Source organism: Aethalodelphis obliquidens, unplaced genomic scaffold (assembly GCF_003676395.1).
Source record: "Aethalodelphis obliquidens isolate GAN/ISIS:26980383/991018 unplaced genomic scaffold, ASM367639v1 scaffold133, whole genome shotgun sequence".
Classification (NCBI taxonomy): domain Eukaryota; kingdom Metazoa; phylum Chordata; class Mammalia; order Artiodactyla; family Delphinidae; genus Aethalodelphis; species Aethalodelphis obliquidens.
Genome location: NW_020838077.1, coordinates 869993 through 892931, shown reverse-complemented (window position 1 = coordinate 892931; position 22939 = coordinate 869993). Strand labels below are relative to the sequence as shown.

The 22939-nt window shown below is 40.4% G+C and overlaps 1 protein-coding gene, 1 non-coding gene and 1 pseudogene across 3 annotated transcripts; 2 read left to right on the top strand and 1 right to left on the bottom strand.

The window, feature by feature from the left end:
• Positions 1–602: 602 nt before the first annotated feature.
• ZNF311 (zinc finger protein 311) lies at positions 603–20523 on the top strand. Of its 2 annotated transcripts, none has more exons than XM_027099551.1 (6): positions 603–767; positions 7935–8010; positions 11454–11545; positions 11885–12011; positions 12644–12748; positions 15373–20523. In XM_027099551.1, the coding sequence occupies exons 1-6, from the start codon at positions 735–737 to the stop codon at positions 16947–16949; spliced, it is 2010 nt and encodes a 669-aa protein (XP_026955352.1). In that variant the 5' UTR covers positions 603–734; the 3' UTR covers positions 16950–20523. The 2 variants fall into 2 exon arrangements, with proteins under 2 accessions (XP_026955352.1, XP_026955353.1); XM_027099552.1 differs by lacking the exon at positions 603–767 and adding an exon at positions 5998–7588 and having other exon boundaries at positions 11839–12011.
• On the top strand, positions 20132–22930 carry LOC113616260 (translation machinery-associated protein 7 pseudogene; annotated as a pseudogene).
• Positions 22015–22096, bottom strand: TRNAL-AAG (transfer RNA leucine (anticodon AAG)). Its single transcript has one exon. It is a non-coding gene; the product is annotated as a tRNA-Leu (tRNA).
• Positions 22931–22939: the final 9 nt, after the last annotated feature.

Here is a 22939-nt window from a genome sequence, read left to right as displayed (position 1 = left end):
CTAGGCTTCAAGTTGCCTATCTAAAAAGTGGGGTAGTGATAGTACCTACCTCATTGGGTTGTTTGAGAATTAAACGAATGAATATCAATATGTATACTACACTTAGGACAAGCCCTGACCCAGAATAAGCGCTATATTCACCAGTTTGCCAAATAAAAAAACTTTAATTGTAATATTAAAGGATGGCCTAAAGAAGGAGGAGAAGGAGAGAAAAACAGATTAGAAGAGGTAAAGATAAAATATGCTCCAGCAGGCGGGCCCTCCTACGTCCCAACCCATCCAATCCCACCTCCGACCGCAGGCCCCGCCCCTCCCCAGAAGGCCAGCGAGGGGCTCCCGCCAGAACCCCGGGCAGGGCCTCAAAGACCTGTCCCGCAACCTCACCTTCTCCGCCGACCTTGCGGGTTCTGCCTTCTCCGCGGTGGGGCCGAAGGAGCGCAAAGGCCTCCTCAGGTGAGGTCCAAAAAACCCCACCCGCACCTCAGACACGAGAGGCTGAACTCCAAAGTGCAGACAGAGCCTTTCTATTCCGCGGTCTCCATGGTAACGCGCGGCTCGCCCTTCTAGGACCCCCGGAGGACTCTTCTCTTTGGTCCAGCACTACAAACCCTGAGAAGCTGGACGGTTCCGGTCCCTTCTTGCTAGTTTGGACCTGTTGCCACATGGAGAACAGATGAGCTTGAATATGAAATTGATCTTCTTCAGCGTGTGAAGAGGGAAAACAACGAAAGAAAATGGAAGCACGAGTTAATCAGAATTACGTGAACGTAAGCTCCACCACGCAGAGATCTTTAACTGTTTTGTTCATTCCTGTATCCCAAGCTCTTATAACAGCTGGTGAAGAAATTCTTGTTAAATGAATGAATTGAAACGATTCTGAAAAAATATTGCTGCAAAGCATCATTGACTAATATCAGTATTTGCCTCTGATCAGTAGCTTTATTTAAAAGAGAACTATGTGTCACATACATTTAAATATCTTATAATTTGGGGATTATGAAAACCCACAAGCATGCATTATAAGTAATGTATGCTGTATTTTCCAAAATATTATATTTCTAAAGTATTATATTTTTCTATAATATATTTTCAGTATGTTATATTTCAGTATAATGATTAGCAGTAGAAACTTGAAGAGAAGTAATTAAGTTAATTACTTAAGTAATTAAGATAAGCACAAAAGATATATTTAAAAATTTGAGGAAGTGGCAAATACTTTTTAGATTATTCTTTCCTACACTAGAATATGAACTGGCTAGCATAAAATTATGGGACATAACCTTTTTAGAAGGGGAAACTCCAAGAAAATTATTTCAGAAAGACAGCCAATATAAACAAAATGAAATCCATAAACTCAAAGACAAAAAACAAATACTTGCTAAAGTTCTGAGTTGAACTGAAAAAATAATCAGAATAATGAACAAGACTGTTGGAAGGAAAATGAAAAATACCTGTGACAGATAAGATGAATGAGGTAAGGATACATTTTTCATTAAGGATATATCTCAAAACCATGAAGTTGAGTATGTACAAAGTACATAATAACCTCTATGAAGCATTCTTGCCAAAAATATTGAACCTAAATCAAATCAAGCCTTTCAAACTTAAATATGTACAGAGTGAAACTATTTGTATAAAATTAGGGAAACGTAAATTATACTATAAAATGTTTATGGCTACCCACATATGTACTAAAAATATATAAACATGCATCGGAATAATAACATCAATATCAAGATAGTAGTTAACCTGAGAAGGAAGAGGAGAGGAATTGGAGAGGAGTAGACAAGGGGATATAATTATATCTGTAATATTTATATCTTAAGATAGATGTTAAGTGTTTTTTTTTTATTGTTTTGTATGCCTGAAATGTTTGTTATTTTTTTTAAAAAGCCCCTGGGAATGAATTTGGTAATTTCAACAGACAGCAGAGGGGCCATAGAATTACTTAACACCTATCAGGCTTCTGTTTCTCCATCAAGGATCATGACCTTCAAATTGGGAATGGTAGGACAAACATTAATATGAGGAAATTAAATTTCAGGACATACAAGGAGATAGTAAAAGAGTAACTACTTGCCTTAAATGAGTGCAAGTCTTCGTACCCAGATAAAATTGCTTGAAGGATCCTGAATTTCAGGCAGATTAGCCACAGGGCCCCTGGAGGCCATTTTTAAGGAGTGTGACTCATGCCTAAGACTGGCAAATATCCAAATTTTCAAAAACTGAAAAAAGATGAACTGTGGAATTAGGCTGAAAAGCTTGACATGGATCCCTGGCAAAATTCCAGCATTAATTATTTTAGGAGATTATTTATGAGGTTGTATGAGATTGGGGTTAACCAAGAAAAATGTAAATAAATTATATCTCAATTGGACTAGATTATTAAAGTCATATACTAAGGATCTGCTGTGGAAGTAAAGTATCTTCAAATCAGCAAAGGTTATACCAAAGTCTCTCATAAATATACCCTGTGAGTATATGTGTACTGGACGCTAGTACTGTTAAGTAGATTGATATCAGGAAGAAAGACTACAGTCTGAAGAGTGGGTGACCATGCATAGCATCTTTCCTGCAGCCTCTTGCTCAGTGCCTTTGTGCAGTATTCACTGAACTCAGTTTCAGAATTAGGGACTTAGGGATCAGTCTAATCAAAACCCAATTTCCTTTAGAGGAGAAGAATACATTTGTATTAAATTGGAGGATTGAAGGAATTTTTTTTATATAATGATCATTATTTAGCAATTATTATGAGCCAGGCACATAAACCGTATATTGTACTTTCACTCTCACAGTGAGCTGAGATTAAAGGATTTATTGTTACTGTTTTACAGATGCAGCAATTGAGATGCAAAGGAGTTAAATGACTTGACCAAAATATCAAGCTAGTGAGTGGCAGAGCCAGGAATCAGATCTTCAGACCATAAGATTGATGAACTTTCCATAATACCATTTTATAACTAATGTGCCTAGTACTTTCTAACCTCTTTTGTTTTTGAATAAACAAAAGCCCTGATCAGGCTGGAGGGACTGCTTTTTATCAAAATAGCCCAAGTGTGAGATCCAAGACTCTGGAGTCATTAGTTTCTCTTCTAATTTTATCCTCCTTTGTAGTTTTAGACAAAATTTTAATCTCTTGGCCCTCAGGTTTCTCAAGTGTGAAATGAACGAATTGTACTTGGTCATCACTGCGGTATCTTTCAGACTTGCAATTCTATTATTTTAATGATGAAATTTGATGCCAGGTGATGTGTTAAATGATTTCTGTATATTGTTTCATTTAATCCTCTTAACGACTCCGAAAATTAGGTATTCACCCTGGACCTATTTTACAGTTGGGGAAACTGGAGCACGATGTATACCTTGCTTAGGTTCTTATGCACACAGGTACCAAGTGGTTTAGCCTGGATTCAATCCCATAATTAATTTTATTTCATTTTGATAAGCTTTAAAAGAAGTTATGACCAGTCACAAAGCAATCACTCTTCCTGTGAAAGGAACCAGGACTCCTTGGAGAAATGGCTGATTCCAGGTCTGGAGCAGGAAATATACAAAATGAGCCTGAAATATCTTGTGCTGCCAGAAGGCAAGAAAACCATCAAAGACTCTTAGAGTTAGATGAAAAGGGCACAGGAAATAAAATAAAGGGACTCCCACTGGCCAAAGATGGAATCATTTGAACATCAAGAAGAAAAAGAAAAAAAAAAAGTGCAATTGATTAAGATTCCTTGAATGTTCTTTAAAAATCCATGAGTTAATGATGCTCAGAAAGAGGAAACAACAAAAAATATTAGTTACCAATTGCTGCATAACAAATTACCCCCAAATTTAGAATCAAATATTGAATATTTATTTTCTCACAGTCTCTACAGGTCAGGAATCTGAGAGCAGTTTAGGGGTTGGTTCTAGTTCTGTCTTAAGGTTGCAGCCAAGATGTTGACCCAGGCTGCAGTCAACTGAAGGCTTGACAGGGAGCTGACGAATCCACTTCTAGACTCACTCATATGGCTGTTGGCAGGAGGCTTTAGTTCCTCACCAGCTGGGTCTCACTTTCAACCTGGCAGCTGGCTTCCCCTAGAGTGAGTGATCTGAGAGAAAAAAAGAGAGACCAAGATAGAAGCCACAGTTTCTTTTTCTTCTTCTTTTTTTTTTATTGGGGTACAGTTGCTTTACAATGTTGTGTGTGTTTCTGCTGTATCAGCTGTGTATATACATATATCCCCTCTTTTTTGGATTTCCTTCCCATTTAGGTCACCACAGAGCATTGAGTAGAGTTCCCTGTGCTGTACAGTAGGTTGTCATTAGTTATCTAGTTTATACATAGTATCAATAGTGTAGATATGTCAATCCCAATCTCCCAATTCATCCCACCCCTCCTTTCCCCCCTTGATGTCCATACGTCTGTGTCTCTATTTCTGCTTTGCACATAGGTTCATCTGTACCATTTTTCTAGATTCCACATATATGCATTAATATACGATATCTGTTTTTCTGACTTACTTCACTCTGTATGACAGTCTCTAGTTCCATCCATGTCTCTGCAAATGGCACAATTTCGTTCTTTTTTATGGTTGAGTAATATTCCATCGTATATATGTACCACATCTTCTTTATGCACTCTTCTGTTGATGGACATTTGGGTTGCTTCCATGCCCTGGCTATTGTAAACAGTGCTTCAGTGAACACTGGGGTGCCACAGTTTCTTTTATTACCTAATATTAGAAGTAACATAACATCATTTCTGCCATACTCAATTGGTCACACAAACCAACACTGGTAAAATGTAGGAAGGAGATACACAAGAGTATGAATACTCGAAGACAGTGCTCATTGATGGCCATTTTGAAGAATGGCTAATGTGTCAGTGGCCTTGGCACCTAGGGCACAACTTTTTACCCTGAAAATTAGCAATTAAATAGAAAAGTAAACATTTATTTTGTCTTTCCTGTTTGAACTTACATTTCAGGATAACCAAATAACCCTGAATTGATAGGTTAATGAGATAAAATCCTTGTTTAAAAAGAAATTCCGGGCTTCCCTGGTGGCGCAGTGGTTGAGAGTCCACCTGCCGATGCAGGGGACACGGGTTCGTGCCCCGGTCCGGGAAGATCCCACATGCCGCGGAGCGGCTGGGCCCGTGAGCCATGGCCACTGAGCCTGCGCGTCCGGAGCCTGTGCTCCGCAACGGGAGAGGCCACAACAGTGAGAGGCCCGCGTACCACAAAAAAAAATAAATAAAACAAAAAAAAAGAAATTCCAACTCATAAATGTGAAAAAAATATTGAATTAGAAAATCCCAGTTCTGCAATAAAATGGTTGATTCAGGCAAAGATCATCAGTAGATGAAACCACCAGATAAAAGGTTGATGAGGAGCTTTACATGGAGGGATCCAACTAGCAAGTGCTGATTCATTGATCAATCTTAGCATCACAAAGAGTGAAATAATGACATTATATGCCTCCTGATATAAAGCAAAAAGAAGTACGTAGCACCACGTAAGAATGCTTACCCATAAAGGTAAACCAAACTCTAAACCTTTAGAGCTAACATCTAGTTAACAAATACAAGGCTAGAGAAACAAATTAAATGAGGATGCAAACAGAGAAAGCCAGCATGTGGAACATTCAGGACAATTGACCCAATTTACTCAATGCGGGGAAAAGTGAAAGATGGAGGAGCTATTCTAGATCTAAATTTAAAGAGGATTAAGAGAAATAACCAAATAAAGTATGTAGACTTTAGATCTTGATTCAAAAACCCAGCGTATTTTATATATTTGGGAGATTTTAATATGGACTCAGTATTAGATGGTACCCAGGAATTATTTTAATTTTGTTAGGTGGGATAATGACATTGTGGTTCTGTTTTAAGAGATGCATTCTGAAGAACAGGAAATAACACGTTCGGAGTCTGCGGAGGCTTTCTAGGGAAATTCCTCGACCAGCGAGTTGAGGTTTCCTAGAAAGTCACCGGAAATGATTATTGAAGGACTAGGAAGTGGAGCTAGGACAGGTTTCTCTATTTTCTCATTTTTAGAGGAGAATGTCGGCAGGAAGGTCTGTGTCTTCAGCCAGCGTGGGACGGGACTTTAGCCGAGGGGCTCCCAGGCTGCCACTGGTGTCTCCGAACCCGCCGAGGTGCGGCTGGGCGGACCCTGGCACCACCACCTGGTTCACTTAAATACACCCCTTCCCTGGGGCCCGGGACGGCTGGCGGGGACGGGGCGGGGCTTTGGAGCCCGGTCCGCCGGGAGCTGGGGACCGCCGCGGGTTCCTGCCAAACAAGGGCCTTTTCCTCCTGCATTCCTAACTCCCTCCCGCTCTTCTTGGCTCTCAGCAGCCTCTTACCCTTTTTTTTTTTTTCATTTATTTTCCTCCCCAGCATCCACTCGTACATTCATTCATTCAGCCAATTTCTAGCTGAGCGCCTACTGGTGCAGGCACTGTTTTAGAAGTTGGGAATACAGCAGTGAACAAAATAGACAAAAATCCCTGCCCTCAAAAGCCTGGGAGCCTACATTTTAGTGAAGGGGAGATCTACAATAAACAATAGAAAGAATATAAGTTAACTTATGCACCATGTTGGAAAGTGATAAAGTGCTATATAGGAAGGTAAGGCATGTCAGGATTTGAAGGAGGGGGTAGGCTGTAATTTTAAATAGGGGACCTAGAGTAGGTTTCCTTGGGAGGATTATGTACAAGAAAACAGTTGAAGGAAGCAAGATTATTCATCGTGAGGGTAACTTGAGGTGGAGGGGACAGCCAGTACAAAGGCCCTAAAATGGAAATGTGCCTAAAAAGGAAGAGAAAGGTCTGTGTGACTGAAGAGGGTTGAATGAGGGGAAGAATAGTAGGAGAGGTAATAGCACACCCTATAGACTTGTATGCCATTGTAAGGACTTAAGCTTTTATTTTGAATGAACAAGAGAGATTCAAAAGGCACATTCTTTAGGGCCTTTTATGTTACTCTTTATTTTGAGTAAGATGGACCCATTGAGGGGTTTTAAGCAGAGAGATGAAATAATCCAGCTTAAGTTTTAAATGGCCTACTCTGTTGTATTGAGGATAGAAGCAGGAGACCAGCTGGACGGCTAACGTAATACTGCAGGGCAATGCAGACAATGGTGGCTTGGGACAAGATAGTGGCAGTGGAGGTTGTATTCTGGATATATTATCATTTTCGGTTTATCTTCCCCTGCTCCCTCATCTCCCATAGATACCTCAGATTCTCAGTGATTCCTTCTTTTTGCTTTGGTCACATTCCTCTCTTTTCTCCTCCCTTCATCGAATATGCAGGAAAATAAGGTATGGGATTACCACTAGCTTAGTACTGCTGATGAACCCCAAATCCAGGGCAGTATTTGACACATCAAGCCAAAAAGCAGCTGCCCTGTGGGTCAGGAGAGGCCCTTTGGCTGGCACCATCAAGGCTTAAATCCCTGAAAGGAGGCTGGTATCCACTGGAGCCACTTCAAACTGGTCCAGGCAAAGCCACGGTTGACTTTGGGAGCTGGATCCAACCAGCAGAGAAGAAACCGGGACAGTGTTAGAAGACCGGAAAAGAAAGCTGGGTAAAAAGATGCAGCAGGTAAAAAGAGGAGTGTCTGCAGTATATCACAAAGAGGAAGAACTGAGCCCAAGAAAGGAGGAAAGCAGTGGGAGTGTGGTGGGCCTGGATTGACCTTGTGGAAGTGTTCTCCTTCAAAATACTTTTTTTCCTGGATGGCCTGGTGATCATTTTACATTATAGAACAATTGGATGCCATTTCTGTTTTTCATAAGGTATATCAGGGACTGAGTCCCTGATTTTCTCACCCCTCTTGGTAGTTCTGGGAGTTGATTTCCATGAACAGAACTTCATAGTTGGTTGCAGCTTCCCCTACATTTTCCATCCCTCCATAACCTCTCCAAATGTATTCTTTTCCTTGCAATAGGTGGTGGTATCAGATGAGACTCCAGGACCATCAAACCAGCTCTGTATCCGTGATACCAAGCTCCTGCAGGAAAGAGGTAATGCACACAGGGTATTGTGACAGGAGTTATGGCAGCTGAAAATGGGGCAGGGACACAGACTAAGTGGGAGATGCTTCCTGGGACCTGGAAATATGCTCATTATTGAGTATTTATAGGAAATCTGTTATTTCTATACTAGGCTTGGCTCGGTATTGAGAGGAACTAAATTATTAGGTTTCTACCCTCATCTTAAACCAAATTTGGAAAAAAATAAAGATTCATAAAAAAAGATTCTTCAAAGCAATTTATGAAAGATATTGAATGTATTCATTCACTTATTATATGTACAACTTTATGTATGATAAGTAGCTTACATATGTGTACATGAATATTTGCACGTATAAAACTTGTGGTATAATACAGTAACTCCTCCCAACCACAATTTTACCAACATGTAAAATTTGAGTGTAGGTAATTTTATTTCTGTACCTGTGTTAACCCTGAGATTTTTAAATTAAGTATAGGTATACCTGAGAAATAGAAGATAAAGCCATGGCAAAAGAAGGAGAAAAGGTATTGTCATGAAGCTTTGAGAAGAATAAAGGAAGATGGGGAAATGTGGGGCTGGGCTTTAAAAATGCTCTTTGGTGGCATATATGAAGAGAAAAGTGGATAAGATTTGTATAGAAGTGGCTGATGGTATTTAACAATTCTGGAGTCATAAAATTAGACTCTGAAAGGCACAGACTTTTAGAGGACTAGGCCCCTGGACACCCCAAAAATAGGCTTTTAGTATGTATTACCTGCAAAGAAAAAATACGTAAAATGAATTTCTAAGCATATTATTGGAACTTCCAGAAGAGAAATCTTGAAATTTCCACTGTATAGGTAATCATAAATGAAAATTAATAATATAGGACATATTTATCACAAATTTAGGAGAGGTAGAAAATAATGAATATTGCTTAACTTCGTTGTTCATTTTATTTCATTTTTTAAAATATATATAATTTTATGGTTCACATCTGACCTGAGTATCCAAGTCCTCTTTTTCTCAAAAGATCTTGAATTCTCTTCCTATAGGTGATTTTCAGGGCCATAAAGTTTACAGTTACTTAACATAAAATGTAAATGAGTTAATCTCGCCCTGGATAATATCTATACACTGCTTTAACAAATAGTTTTGTTATGGGCTGAATGTTTGTGTCCCCTCAAAATTCGTATGTTGAAGCTCTAACCCACCCCGCAATGTGATGATATTTAGAGGTGAGGCCTTTGAGAAGTAATCATGTTTAGATGAAGTCATAAGGGTGGGGACCCAGTGATGAGATTAGTGTCCTCAGAAATGGAAGAGACCAGAGCTTTCACTCTCTCCCACAGGTGAATTCCTGCTAGGGAATTCCCCCAAGTTCATTTTTAACTTGAGGGCAGAAACTGACCTTTCAAATTCTGAGGCTAAAAAATAAAGTTTAAGAATCACTACAGTGGGGGGAATTCCCTGGCGGTCCAGTGGTTAGAACTTTTGCTGCCGTGGCCAGGTTTGCTTGGGGAACTAGGATCCCACAAGCCTCAGCGAGGCTAGGAAAAAAAAAATCACTGAAGTGGTTACCAGGGGCTCGGGAGAGGGAAAAATAAGGAGTTGTTGTTTAATGGGTATAGAGTTTCAGTTTCGCAAGATGAAAAAGTTCTGGAGATCTATTATGCAACATTGTGAATATTTTTAACACTATTGAGCTGTACACTTAAAAATGGTTAAAATGGTAAATTTCATATTATATGTTTTTTACCACAATTAAAAACAGTTTTTAATGTGATGAACACTTAGGGGAAAAAAAGCCATGACAAGGTAACAAAACTTTCCTAATTTATGAAGAAGGTATGGTAAAAATCCAATTGGATGTATATGGAGGAGAGTTTGGGTTAGGGTGTGCTTTGTCAAAAATTTAAGACTTATACATTTTACTGTATGTAAATTTTACTTCAGAAGCAGGAATGTAAACAAATATTGAACTCTAGTTAATGATATGTATCATAAAGTGTTAGGGGTGAAGTATGCTGATGTCTTCAACTTACTTTGAAATGCAACAAAATATAAAATGAATTTATGGACAGAGACACGGATAGTTAGATGGACAGATATGTGATAAAGCAAATATTGCAAAATGTTAATTGTAGAATGTAAGTGGTGAGTATATGGATGTTTCCTCTACAGTTCTTTCAACTTTTCTGTATATTTGAAAATGTTCATTATAAAATGTTGATTGAAAAAAACCCAATTAGGAGGTTTAAGTTTATTGATGTTATAAGGAAAAGAACTGTTATGGAACATTTGAGAGCAAAACATGTATCTGCTGTGAGCTCTGTGCCTTCCAGGTGGTTTGGGAACTTTTTGAGACAAAGAGTTATAAAGTAACAGGCTTTCAGAGGAGATAGTGAGAAAACTGTGTGGAACCCACAATGATTGAACACAGGCCTGTTCTTGATCAAAAGCTAAGGGTGGCCTAGACCAAAGAAAAGTCTTCTTGGCCTATTTCTGTGGAAAGAAGCCAGTTTACTCCTAAATTGAGGTTTTGGTAAAATTGAAATGATAGTTTTGGGGTCCTGAGGCCAAAGGGTTATCCTAGAGACTTACCAGTAGATGATTTCAGACCAGAAAGGAATGGTCTTGGACTTGGGAATATGTTGATGACTATCAAGAAAGATAAACCACCATAAACACTGAAGCTACAGAGAGGCTGAGCTGGATTGCAAGGAATAAAACAGGGCCCCATTAATCAGTAATGTGAAACTGTACTTCTTGCCCAATCCATATGAATTATACCTAGTCACGTGTACACTCTGAGAAAGTTTCTTTTGCATTTTAAAAGCTGTGTGTGCTCTGCTATGCTGGGAGGGCAGTTGGGGGGAAGCGGAATCACTTAATACTAGGGAATTAACAGGAAAGAGACTCAGAATCAAAGGGGGTAAGTGATTTTCTCTAAGAAGAACAAGGGAAAAATTTTTTCTAGTAAACTAACTTGAGTTTGACCAGCTATTAAGTTACCTAAAGAAAAAAGCTTTGGGCCTATCCCTGGATATTTCTGATCCATTCCTCTCCTTCATTCGTTTCCCTCCACCTCCACCCCAAGTCGTTTTGGACAAAATGACTTCAACGTTCTAATATAGGAAGCCAGGTTATCGTATAAGCTGGGAGTCAGTGATTTGGGCCATTTGGGGAGGGTGTAAGGTATTCTAGGATGAAGAGAGACCAGAGAAAAAGGTGTAGTAGGTGAGAGAGAAGAAGAACGCACTTACAGTCGGCTTGGCTGCTGGCCAGGGCCTGATACCCCAAACTGGAAACTGAGACTAGAGGAATAATGGAGAAGGAGGATACTGTAATGCAGTAGACTTAATCCCTAGGTTAGAGCTTCGGAAGCTTCTACATTTGGGGAGGAGAGGATGAAAGCAGAAGGTTTCAACACTGTGCTGAATTGACTCTTGGCTTATTTCTCTTCTCTCAGCTCTGCCATCTCCTCATTGTCCTGCCTTTGCCGAAGATGGAAGCCAAGGAAGCCTGCCAGGAGCAAAAATCATACTGATGAGCCAGTCTCAAGTGAGCTAAGACCCCTTCCTTCCCTCCTGGAAATATATCACTGCCTCCTAAATGTGGCCTTATTTTCACTGCCTTCCCTGGCTATGCACCTCCCAAGTCCACGTGCTCCCTCTCATAAGGGATACTTTGTTGGGTGACAAACCATTTGTGGATTGTTTCCTCTTTCGTTATTTTTTGCTATTGAAAGCTGATGCTACCTTTCACCTCATCCCCAAATATACACGAAACAGTAACAGCCTTTCACTTCTGTAAACCTCCCTACAAATTCCTTTCTTCTGCCTCTGTTTCCTGAGGGAACTATGGAGTTTTCTCCAGGACAGCAGGGACATATTGTTTCAGGAGGCAGTGACATTTGAGGATGTAGCTGTGAATTTCAGTAATGAGGAGTGGCAGTGTCTGACCCATGCTCAAAGGCACCTCTATAAAGATGTGATGTTGGAAAATTATGGAAACGTGGTATCACTTGGTAAGGACTTTCCCTGTACTTGGCTTAGTACTTTCTCCCTTCCTTTTTCTTTTAATTGCTTTATTTATTGATGTGTATGGGGTCTCATATTAAAAATCAGAGCTCTCATTCCATATCATCAATATCTTCCCCCAAATTAGTTTTGAGTTGCCCCTGTTACATAGCAAGATAATTTTCTGGCTAACCTAGTTGTTTTCTGATTCTTTGCAATGAAACTCTCCCTGGGTGAAAAGGAGACACTTAACGTCTGTTCTCCCTGGATTCTCGCCTCCTCAGTCCTCTCATTTTCCATTAAGTGCTCTGTATTCAGCTCTTAGTCATGAGCTCCTTCCTAGCGGCTGAAAACAGATTAACCTCCCTCTACAGACTCCCATCCTCCTAAAAAGAACAGGGAAAATACAACCAACTGACTATTTCCCAGAATCTCCTTCTTTGCCCTTCTGAGTATTGACTTTTCTGAGAAATTTCCTAGACCTGTTCATTTACATGTTACCAGACCCCTGAATAAACCCTTTTCTCTACCCAAATGGACATTTCTTTCCTGTTTCCATGTGCAAACAGCGGGGTCAAGGTAAGCGTTAGCACAGTTCTCTGTTGCTCTACACACTGTCTTCTTCCTTCTCTACAACCAGGATTTCCATTTCCTAAACCTCCTTTGATCTCCCATCTGGAGCAAGAGGCAGAGCTCTGTGTTCAGGATGGACAGGACAGGGAGTTCCTGAGCTGCCCCCACCCAGGTGAGTGCCAGAGAAGCTGTCAGTCCCCTTTTGTGTTCCGTGTGACAGAATGGTTATAGAATGTTCTTAGTGGTGGGTCATCCATCCTGAAGGGCCCAGAAGGAAATCTATTTAGGAAATCTTAAGTCAGAGAAGACAAACTATTTGGATAATTATTCTGTCATTATCCAATTGGCTGTTTGCAACCTATCTAATACAGGCTTTTTGCAATTTAGTCCTCCAAAAAGGCTCAGACAATTCATCTCCCGTCTGTGTATCATTTACTCCAGTGCTCAGAGAGCATTGCCTTTCTGCCTCCAGTTGTTTTCTTTTTTCTTTTTAGGAACTTCCCCCATTTGGAGACCTGAGACTTTGACCCTTGCCTTTTCTATTCTCTCTTATTGTGAAGTTAGTTAGTTTCTCTCATGGCTTCAGCTCTTAGCTCTGATGCAGATGCCTGCCACATTGATAATGCTAACCTTTACCTCTTTCCTGGGCAGCAGTCTCATGTTTCTAACTCCTGGTTTTTATTTGAATATCCCATTGTCATCTGGAAAGCAACCTATCTAAAGTCAAATTCATCTCTCCCTCCAAGGCTGTCTCTTCATTAAGCTCTCCCTAGTTCTATATCTGGTTCTACCTCTTTCTTACTTTGTCTTTCCATTCCCTGAACCTCTTATCTAGTCAGTCATGAAATATTACCAGCTCTTCATTCAAGCTATTTTCTGTATTTGTCATTCAAAAAAAAACTTGTCCTTTGTTTCTAGGCCAACTCCAGCTGCTGTGTCCACAATGCCTACTCTTCCTTCCTCCCTTCTTTCCATCTAAAAAACATTTATTGAGCAACTATCATATGCCAGGTACATATGAGCAACTATCATATGCAGTCAGATAAGATATAGGCGAGCCCTGACTTACGGAAGCTTATTTTCTAGTGGGGAAGGCAGGTAAGTAAATAATTATATAGGACAGTATGGTGGGAGTTCTTGGGATATGTAGATAGGGATATGTACCTGGTATATACAAACATAGAGGAGAAGCACCTAAATCTGACCTGGGGACCAGAAGACTGCAGAAGGAATGACAACTGAATTAAGTTATGTAGGATAAGTGAAGTCATTTAGTTGAAAGAGAGGCAGAGGGGAATAACAAGTAGGAAAGTATTGAGGAGTAAAAGAATGTGAACTGTGAATAGTTCAGTGTGACCAGAGCCAAGGACTTGGAGTAGCCAGTGGGAAAAGTACAGGAGCAGTAGACAGGGGCAAGATCATAATTGAATGAGCTTTTGATAAACTGCAGACCTTTAACTTTATTCTTATAATAACAGCTAAGATTGATTAAGTACTTATTTTGGTGTTGGAAGTGCTTTGCATACATTGACTCATTTAATTATTGTGGATAGTCTAGATCCCATTTTATAGATATAGCAACTGAGAGAAGTTACAACATCCTCCCAAGTTTGCACAGGTATTAGGTGTCAGAACTAAGATTTGAACCCAGACAGTGAGCTGGGGCTCTTGACTTTACACTTTACTTCCTTTCTGTCTGGTTAACTATGGAGTGCCATTGAAGTGTTTAAAGCTAAGGAGTGATGTGATTAGATTTGACTTTTAGAAGGAATAATCTAGAAGCGATGTAGAGGTTGGATTAGAGGGGAGGCAGACTAAAGGACATTTGAGGGTTATTAAAGTTAGCTGGTGAGAATGCACTGGCAGTAGAAGTAAAGGAGACGGGATAGAGTTAAGAGATAATAAGAAATTGATTTGGACTCTGGTTACCAACTGTAAAAAGTAACTCCAGCTAGCTTAACCAAAAGAAAAATAATTTATTATTCAGGGTGTGTCAGGGAACTTAAGGGCAGGTATACATGAGGCTCAAGAAGGGATTGGAATGCCATCAGGCCCCACTCTCCAGCTGTCTTCTCTGCTACACTGTGGGTCTGCTTCATTCTCCTTTCTTAGCAGATGGATCTTCTCTGCTTCTCAGTCCCGATGGCAGAGCATTCCCTCCCCTACACGACATACCATCCCACCACCACTGGTTCTCAAATTTAAGTGCTAAAGCTCTAGCTCTCTTCAGAGCCTGGCCTTACCTGCTTTCACATCATGATTCCAAAGTTCATGAAGAGAGAATCTGTCCTGGTTTGGGTCAGGTCTTGCCCAGATCTAATCTGCCCTACCCAGATGGGTGGAGTTACACCACAGAAATATGGCTCTCCAGGGCCCACTCTCAGAAGCAAAGCAGACAGACCCCTAAAAAGGAGGCTGCGCTGGCACTTGAGCCCCTGCTTTGCAGCTCCCATCACAGGTTAACATTTATACAATGTTAGTGAGTACATATGAGAAGTTGAAGATGATTTCCAGTTTCCTATCTTAGGTGACTAGGTGTATGAAGTTGTCATTCACTAAACTAAGAGATTCTAGAGCATGAGTAGATTTGGAAGGATTTTTGTGAAGTTTACTCAGTTTTAAATATCCTAGTACTTTACAATAGTTCAGCCTATTTTGACCTTGCCATAATGTTAGTGATTTTTCAAGCATGGGAAAGTCAGTTACTCTTCCAACAGCTTAGCCATTGCTTCACCTCTGCCAGCCCACTTATTTCCTTTCCTCTGAACATCTGACATTTTAATTTTCTTGTTTAAGTATCAGCAGCCAAGACACGGCCTGAGAATGAGAAGGCAAGTTCAGAACAGGCAGTTTTTGAAAATGGAGAAGTCTGCTGGGTGAAATTTAAAAGTCTCCTAAAAGTTGTTTCCCAGGATCCAGAGGTTGGAGAAGTTTGTGTACAAGATGTCAAATTAGAGAATCAATGGGAAATACCTATGAGGGAGAAACTGAGAGAAGAGAAAGAACGCTGTGAGAAAGTGACCTTCAAGAAAGGAAAGAACCAGAAGGTACTTAGAAAAAACTCAAAATGTATTCCATATAGGGTTCTTACAGAAAAGAAACTCCATGAATGTGCCAGGTGTGACAAAAACTTCATCTGGCATTCTGACCTAATTCTCCATGAGCGAATTCACTCTTGCCAGAAACCCTATGTGTGTAATGAGTGTGGGAAAGCATTCAGGACGAAAAATCAGCTTTCTATGCACCAGATAATCCACACAGGGGAGAAACCCTTTAACTGTAGCCAGTGTGGGAAGGCCTTCAACAGTAGATCAGCTCTTTGCCGACATAAAAAAACGCACAGTGGGGAGAAGCCTCACCAGTGCAGCGACTGTGGGAAGGCCTTCAAGACCAGGAACCGTCTCAGGATGCATCAGATCATCCACACTGGGGAGAAGCCTTATGAGTGCAGTGGCTGTGGGAAGGCCTTTCAGTTTAAGCATTCCCTTATCATCCATGGCAGAAGCCACACTGGGGAGAAACCCTATGAGTGTGAGGAGTGCGGGAAGGCCTTCAGCGGGAGTTCAGACCTCATCAAACACACAAGAATCCACACTGGGGAGCGACCTTATGAGTGCAGTGAGTGTGGGAGGGCCTTCAGCCGAAGCTCAGACCTAAGCAAACACACAAGAATCCACACTCAGGAGAAACACTGTGGGTGCCCTCAGTGTGGAAAAGCCTTCAGCAGCAAGGCAGAGCTCACCAAACATAGAAGAATCCACACTGAAGAGAAGCCTTACAAGTGTAAGGAGTGTGGGAAAGCCTTTCGTCATAACTGTAAACGCAGGGCTCATGAACGAGAACACACTGGGGAGAAGCCCTATCGATGTGGGGATTGTGGGAAAACTTTTCAGGATCGGCACTGCCTTACCATCCATCAAAGAATCCACACTGGAGAGAAACCGTATAAATGTTCAGAGTGTGGTAGAGCTTTCAGTGGGAAATCAAACTTGACCAATCATCAAAGAATCCACACTGGAGAGAAGCCTTACAGATGTGAGGTGTGTGGAAAGGCCTTTCATCATAGTTCAGTCCTGAGGCAGCACAGAAGAATCCACACTGGTGAGAAGCCATATACCTGCAGTGAGTGTGGCACGTCTTTCCGTCAGAGCTCAGCTCTGATTGGACACAAGCGAGTTCATACTGGGGAGAAACCTTATGAATGTGAGGAGTGTGGAAAAGCTTTCAGAGTGAGCTCAAATCTTACTGGACATAAGAAAAGAAAACATAGAGTGTGGGGAACCCACAAACTTGATGAGAATGGGAAATCCCTCTCTCCGGTAACCTGTTCTCAGACTTTTTCATTCATCAATATTTTGACAACCAACACTTGAGGGTAGTGATTCTGGTGTTTACACTTTCTCATTTCTCCTTCTACTTCTTACACTGGTCCCTCTTGTCTCCTGTATTGGTTCTTCCTGGTTCCCTGACCCCCTAATTGTGAGACCCCACCAAGCCTTTGTCCTTGACCTTCCTATTCAGTGTCTCTTCAGTGAGCACATTCACTTCCAAGGCTTTGTCTGTCAATAATAGTCCTGTAATATTAAATACTAGTGCTTGACACATGCCAGGCATTATTCTTTACAATTTTTAATCATTTAATCCATACAACATCCCTATGGGATGAGGAAATTGAGGCATAAAAAGATGAAGAAACCTGCTGTGGATCACTTAACTAGTAAATTCTGAACAAATGCCCACTGAATGCTTAGACTTACCTGAGCAATTTCCATTATCCTGCACCACATCTCTCGGATATGAAGCTATACCTCAGTTCAGCACAGAACATTTTTTTAATTGATAAACATTGATCATCTTTAGCAAGTTTTGCTTTAACTTAAAGCCTGAATGGTACTTCTCCTTAATGGATCAGAATTGCTGAGATTCAGTGGGGGAACGGAGGCAGGGCAAGGGCAGATTTTAAAATTACAGATAAGCAGAAGTCAGGTATACACTGCCGAAGCAGCAGTGTACGTATGGAAAAAGCATGAAGCCTGACCCACTTTGTTATAAATACACTAAAAGGTCTTCAAGATGTTGATTTCTTAAATATTTGCTGTATCTGTTTGCATGATATATGAAATGCTCTTTCAAATAGATTAGTAAATTTATATCTATCTTTTCAAGTCTTTCAGTGTCTAACATCTATCCTTTCTCTTGCAAATGTTACAGGTCCTTACTTCAGACAGAACTAAATTAAATACCCACATGCAATAAGGCTGTTAAAATAGAAATTGAAAATCCTAGAAGAGGATGCAAATGTGTGTCAACTTAATTAACATAATGACCATAATTGCGAATTAAATTTAGTTCAAAGTTCCCTGACTGGTAAAGAGATGAGCAATGGGTTCCCCAGCATTTGTCAAAAGTGTTTTACAAGCTAATGTTTTTAAAAAATAATAAGTTTGAGAAATGCTGGCTAGGTGGGGGTATTTATTCCCTTAAAGACTTCTCAGGGTTTATACTATGCTAATGTCCTGTCTGAGTCTTAAACAAAGGAACTGTAAGAAGCATTGCTTTCCCAAAGTGATGGACGAAAGAATTCTGTTTGGAGGAGCACCTTCATGGACTCTTGTTTCACAGAAAACATCTTGGGAAATGGTTACACATTATCTAATATGGACAAGGAGTCCAAGATACACAATTTTCTAGTAACAAATTCCAAAGGGAGTTACATGACTTATTATACAAAAGACAGATTAAACATTGTTTCTTATGTTCAGTTTCTACAGGAAATTAGAGCACGTCCTTTATATGGCCATTTCTTATATATTTTTTTGAAGAAAACCAAGATGAAAACATTTAGGATATAACTCTAAAATTGTCTCTGTGGAGGATGACACTCTGTATATGTGGCTTTTGGATGATATAACGTGACTTAAGGGCAGAGTTTAGGATATGTCTGGAGAATTGGCAGTGCTTTTCCAATCTTTTTTGACTGCAAGGACCCCTTATTTGATGATCAATAAATTTTACCGACACTCTCTCCCCCATGCATACACACACTACAGGTAGTTTTACTTTAATGCTCGATGGCAAAATGTTGTCATGTTCTCCTAGAAAATCTGAGGTTTTGTTAATTACAACAGCATGTATATGCTTTTGGAAAATGTATACACATGTTCAGGATGTTTTTTTACCCACAGGCCATGAGGTTCATTTGGATTTTGGACTCAAAGTCCTTAGCCCATCATGAGAACCCTCCAGTGCATCCTTTCAAGTCACTTCTTCAGTCAGTCTTTTAACAGAATCTGGCAAGATTTCAATTCCAGTTTAAATTCTGGACAGTCCTGGAGTGTTGATGTTTTGTGTTATTGATCAGGGAGTCATGTTCTTCAGACACCAGTTAACTGGAAGGGGTGGCAAGCCTGACATTCCTCTGTGAAAGTTGAGAAGCCTCTGTACTGAGCCCAAATAGAAGACTTTTAGACTTCATCCTCACCAGTCCATCTTCAACATGACCATTGTCTCCCTAAAATATTCCTATGATCATGACACCTGCTTTTTTAAAAAATTTTATTTATTTTTATTGAAGTATAGCTGATTTACAATATTTTGGTTGTTTTAGGTGTACAGCTGCTTTTAAAACTCCCAACTGACTCTCAGTCCTGCAGTAAGAAATCCCAAATTACTATCTTGAACTCCAGGAATCTTTTGATACTTCCTGGACACTTAAAATGAACATCATGAAAAAAAACATTGAAGGAGTTTCAGATATTTTACCTGTGGAAAAAATCATTTAGAAGGGATCCTAAGGTGGAATAGACTCTGCTATACAGTTGTAAGTTTGGTAGACAGGCATAATGTAGAAGGAATTCAAAGATCAGATGCATAGTTGAATAATAAAACATGTTAGTGTTTCTTGAAACCCTAAGATTCTTGTAGTTATAATTGTGAAGTTACTAAAACAAGAGTTGTTGATTTAGTTATTTCTTAGAAATATCACCAGATAAAACTCACTTTTTTAAGCCTAATTAATTCTAAATGGAAAGACAGAAAAATTTCACCATGAACATTGATACCATGAGATTGTTTTCACTTTACCTGTACAGAAGAAGTAAAGAATGCCCATTTCACTCAGTTTTTAAAAGGGTGATAAAATACAGATTTCAGAATTAGAACCACAAATGTACAGAAGTGTCTTTCTTAGCTCCTACCTATGGACTGTAGTTCTATGCCCTGGGATAATTGCAGAGTAAGATTAACCCATTGCTCACAAGGTAGTCCTTCAAAAATTTCAAGACAAAAGCTTCTCTTTCCACTAGGTAAAATATCTGAAATTTCTTCATTGCCTTTTCACAATGTTCATTCTAAATGTTCAGGAAATATCATAAGATTCCTGGAGTTCAATTTAGGGTTTCTTACTATGGGATTGAGAGTTAATGGAGAGTTTTTAAAGCTGGTGTCAGGATCATAGCAATAGGAAGACAATGATCATATTGAAGATGGGTTGGTGAGGGTGGAGTCTAGACATCTTGGCCTTTGTTCCATTGGTCTATTGTCTAGCCCTACACCAATGCAAAACTGCTTAATTACTATAGCTTTAAAGTATCTTGACATCTGTAGGGTAAGTCCTACTGCTTTGTTATTATTTTTCAAGACTGACTTGGCTATTTTTGTCTAAGACTATACTTCTTCATGGATTGGAAGACTCAGTGTTATAAAGATGTCAGTTCTCCCCAAAATTGATCTATACATTCATTGCAACCTAAGTAAAAATCCCAAGGGTGGGTTTTTATGGTAATTGACAAATTGATTCTAAAATTTATGTTGAAATGCAATATAATTCTTGGCCAAGGCGGGAAGAGTGGGGGAAAGGGATAGTTAGGGAGTTTGGGATTGACATGTACACACTGCTATATTTAAAATGGATAACCAACAAGGACCTACTGTGTAGCACAGGGAACTCTGCTCATTATTATGTAACAACCTAAATGGAAAAATGTATAACTGAATCACTTTGCTGTACACCAGAAACCACCACAAGATTGTTAATCAACTATGCTCCAATATAAAATAAAAAGTTTAATTAAAAAATATATGTAATTCTTGGCCAAGAATAGCCAAGACTGTAAAAGGTAAAATTTTGTCTTTTACAAGTAAGTTTTGGAAAATATTTGTATGCCCTCAGGTCAAGAAAATATTTCTCAAACAAGACACCAAAAAAAGGTTAATTTTAAGGAAAGTAATTTAATTTTCTGATAAATTCAACTAGATTAAAATGAAGAATTATTTTTTCAAAATCACCATAAGGAAAGTGAAAATACAATTTTCTCATGAAATGAAAAAGATACTTGGAACAAATATACTTGGCAAATTATTATCTAAAATATTTTATGTTGAATCCCATGAATTGCCAAAGAGGTTGAATAGTGGCAATTTAACATGTTTCAACTTAATATAAACACTCCTATGAGTCAATAAGCAAAAGACAACCCAAAAATAGGCAAAAAGCATGAAGTATTTCACAGAAAACTGAAAAACGATGATGACCAAACACAGAAAAATTGTCCAGTCTCAGTAATTAAGGAGTTTTGACCACAATGATATGCTGTGAGATACCTACTAGGTTGACAAATTCTCTTAAATCTGGAACTTCATTCAAAGTCCTCACATAGAGAACTTTTTTTTTTTTGGTAGAGACTCAACCATATTTGGGCAATAACTTATCTATTACATGAACCCCACTACGCTGTAAGTTCCATGAAGGCAAGGAACTTGGAGCTGGCAGGAGGGAGAGGGGGAGATAGGGCGGAAACAATTTCCAAGCTAAGTCCTGGAGGATGAGAAAGAGACACGAGGATCTGCTCAGAGCAAAGAGAGCGCCCACCCCAAGCCACAGAGGTGTTGGATGCAGCTGAACTCGAAACCGCCCAGAGGGGCGAAGTCACCTAGCGCTGGTGCGATGTGTCCGGCAGCTGCGGGACGAGGTGCTGGCTCTTTCCAGAGCCTCTTCTCGCGTCTGAATAACTAGGGTTCCAAACACAAAGTGCGCTGCAGAGAGGCTGGAGGAAGAACAGTGATTATTTTGAACATAAATTATTCCTTCGGAGGCACTGGCAGGATTTGTATTGAATTACAAGGGCTTTCCCAGGAATCTGACATCTATTCATTTGTTTGTAATAAAGACTGTATGCATAAAAGCACTTTTTGTTCGTGTTACTTGATTCCTGCATCCGCAGGGCCTAGAATATACTGGCTGCTGAAATAGACAAATAGATTATTTGAGCGGTTATTTTCGGTTGAGCATTGTTCTAGGGCAGTTATCTATGGCCCCTGGGTAAACAGAAGTCAAAAGAGGGGAAGATAGGGACCGACTTTGTAGTATGTTAGAACTGTCCACATTGGGCGTGAAGAAAGGACGTCTAACACTAGGAAGTTTTAAGAAAAATACACACTTGGCAGCGGTGGGATTCGAACCCACGCCCCCGAAGAGACTGGAGCCTTAATCCAGCGCCTTAGACCGCTCGGCCACGCTACCACTTCCGGCTTGCTCTTCTTTCCACATTTTCCCTAGGAGTGAAAGTCCTCCCCTTCCAACTCCCGCATACGTTTCCCACCCGGGACTCTTTTCTGGCGTTCTTCCCACTAATACTTCCATAGAACTTCTGCCTGGTGTTCAGCCACCACCCATCCTGACCCCTGACACCCTGCTTCCCCACAGCTGGGATTAGGGCGGGAGGAAACCAGGGCATCCGAGACTCCCGCCCCTTTGGGCCGCGGGGCCCGGGTGGGTTTCAGGTCCGCCGTGGATGGGGATGTCCAGCCCGAGCCGCGACACAGCTGAGCGAGTCCGGGAGTGGTTTGGGCTCCTCCCGAGGGGACTCTAGGAAAGGAAGGCAACCCGACGAAAGGCGCAGAGAGCACAGTCCTCAGGAGGACCACGGTCTCTGCAGAAGGGCCCCTAGGACCAAAGGCGTTGGGCGGTTCATTTTGAAACGCCAAGATTCGAATCATTTAAAAGTATAGTTGCGGTCGGGCCGCGAAGGTGGCAAGAAGAATCCCCTGAAGCAGCCCAAGAAGCAAGCTAAGGAGGTGGACGAGGAAAATAAGGCATTCAAGCAGAAACAAGAGGAGGAGCAGAAGAAACTCGAGGAGCTAAAAGCGAAGGCCGTGGGGAGAGGCCCCCCCTGGCCACAGGTGGAATTAAGAAGTCTGGCAGAAAGTAAGCTGTTCCTTGTGTCTGAGGCTATGATGATCCTTAATTCCATTCCTGTTTAAACATCTGGATTCCCTGCCATAACATCTGTCTCCACCTTTAGCTAGAATGAAGCGTTGTCTTGGAACCTACTGTACATTTAAGAATAAACTTTTGTAAAAAAAA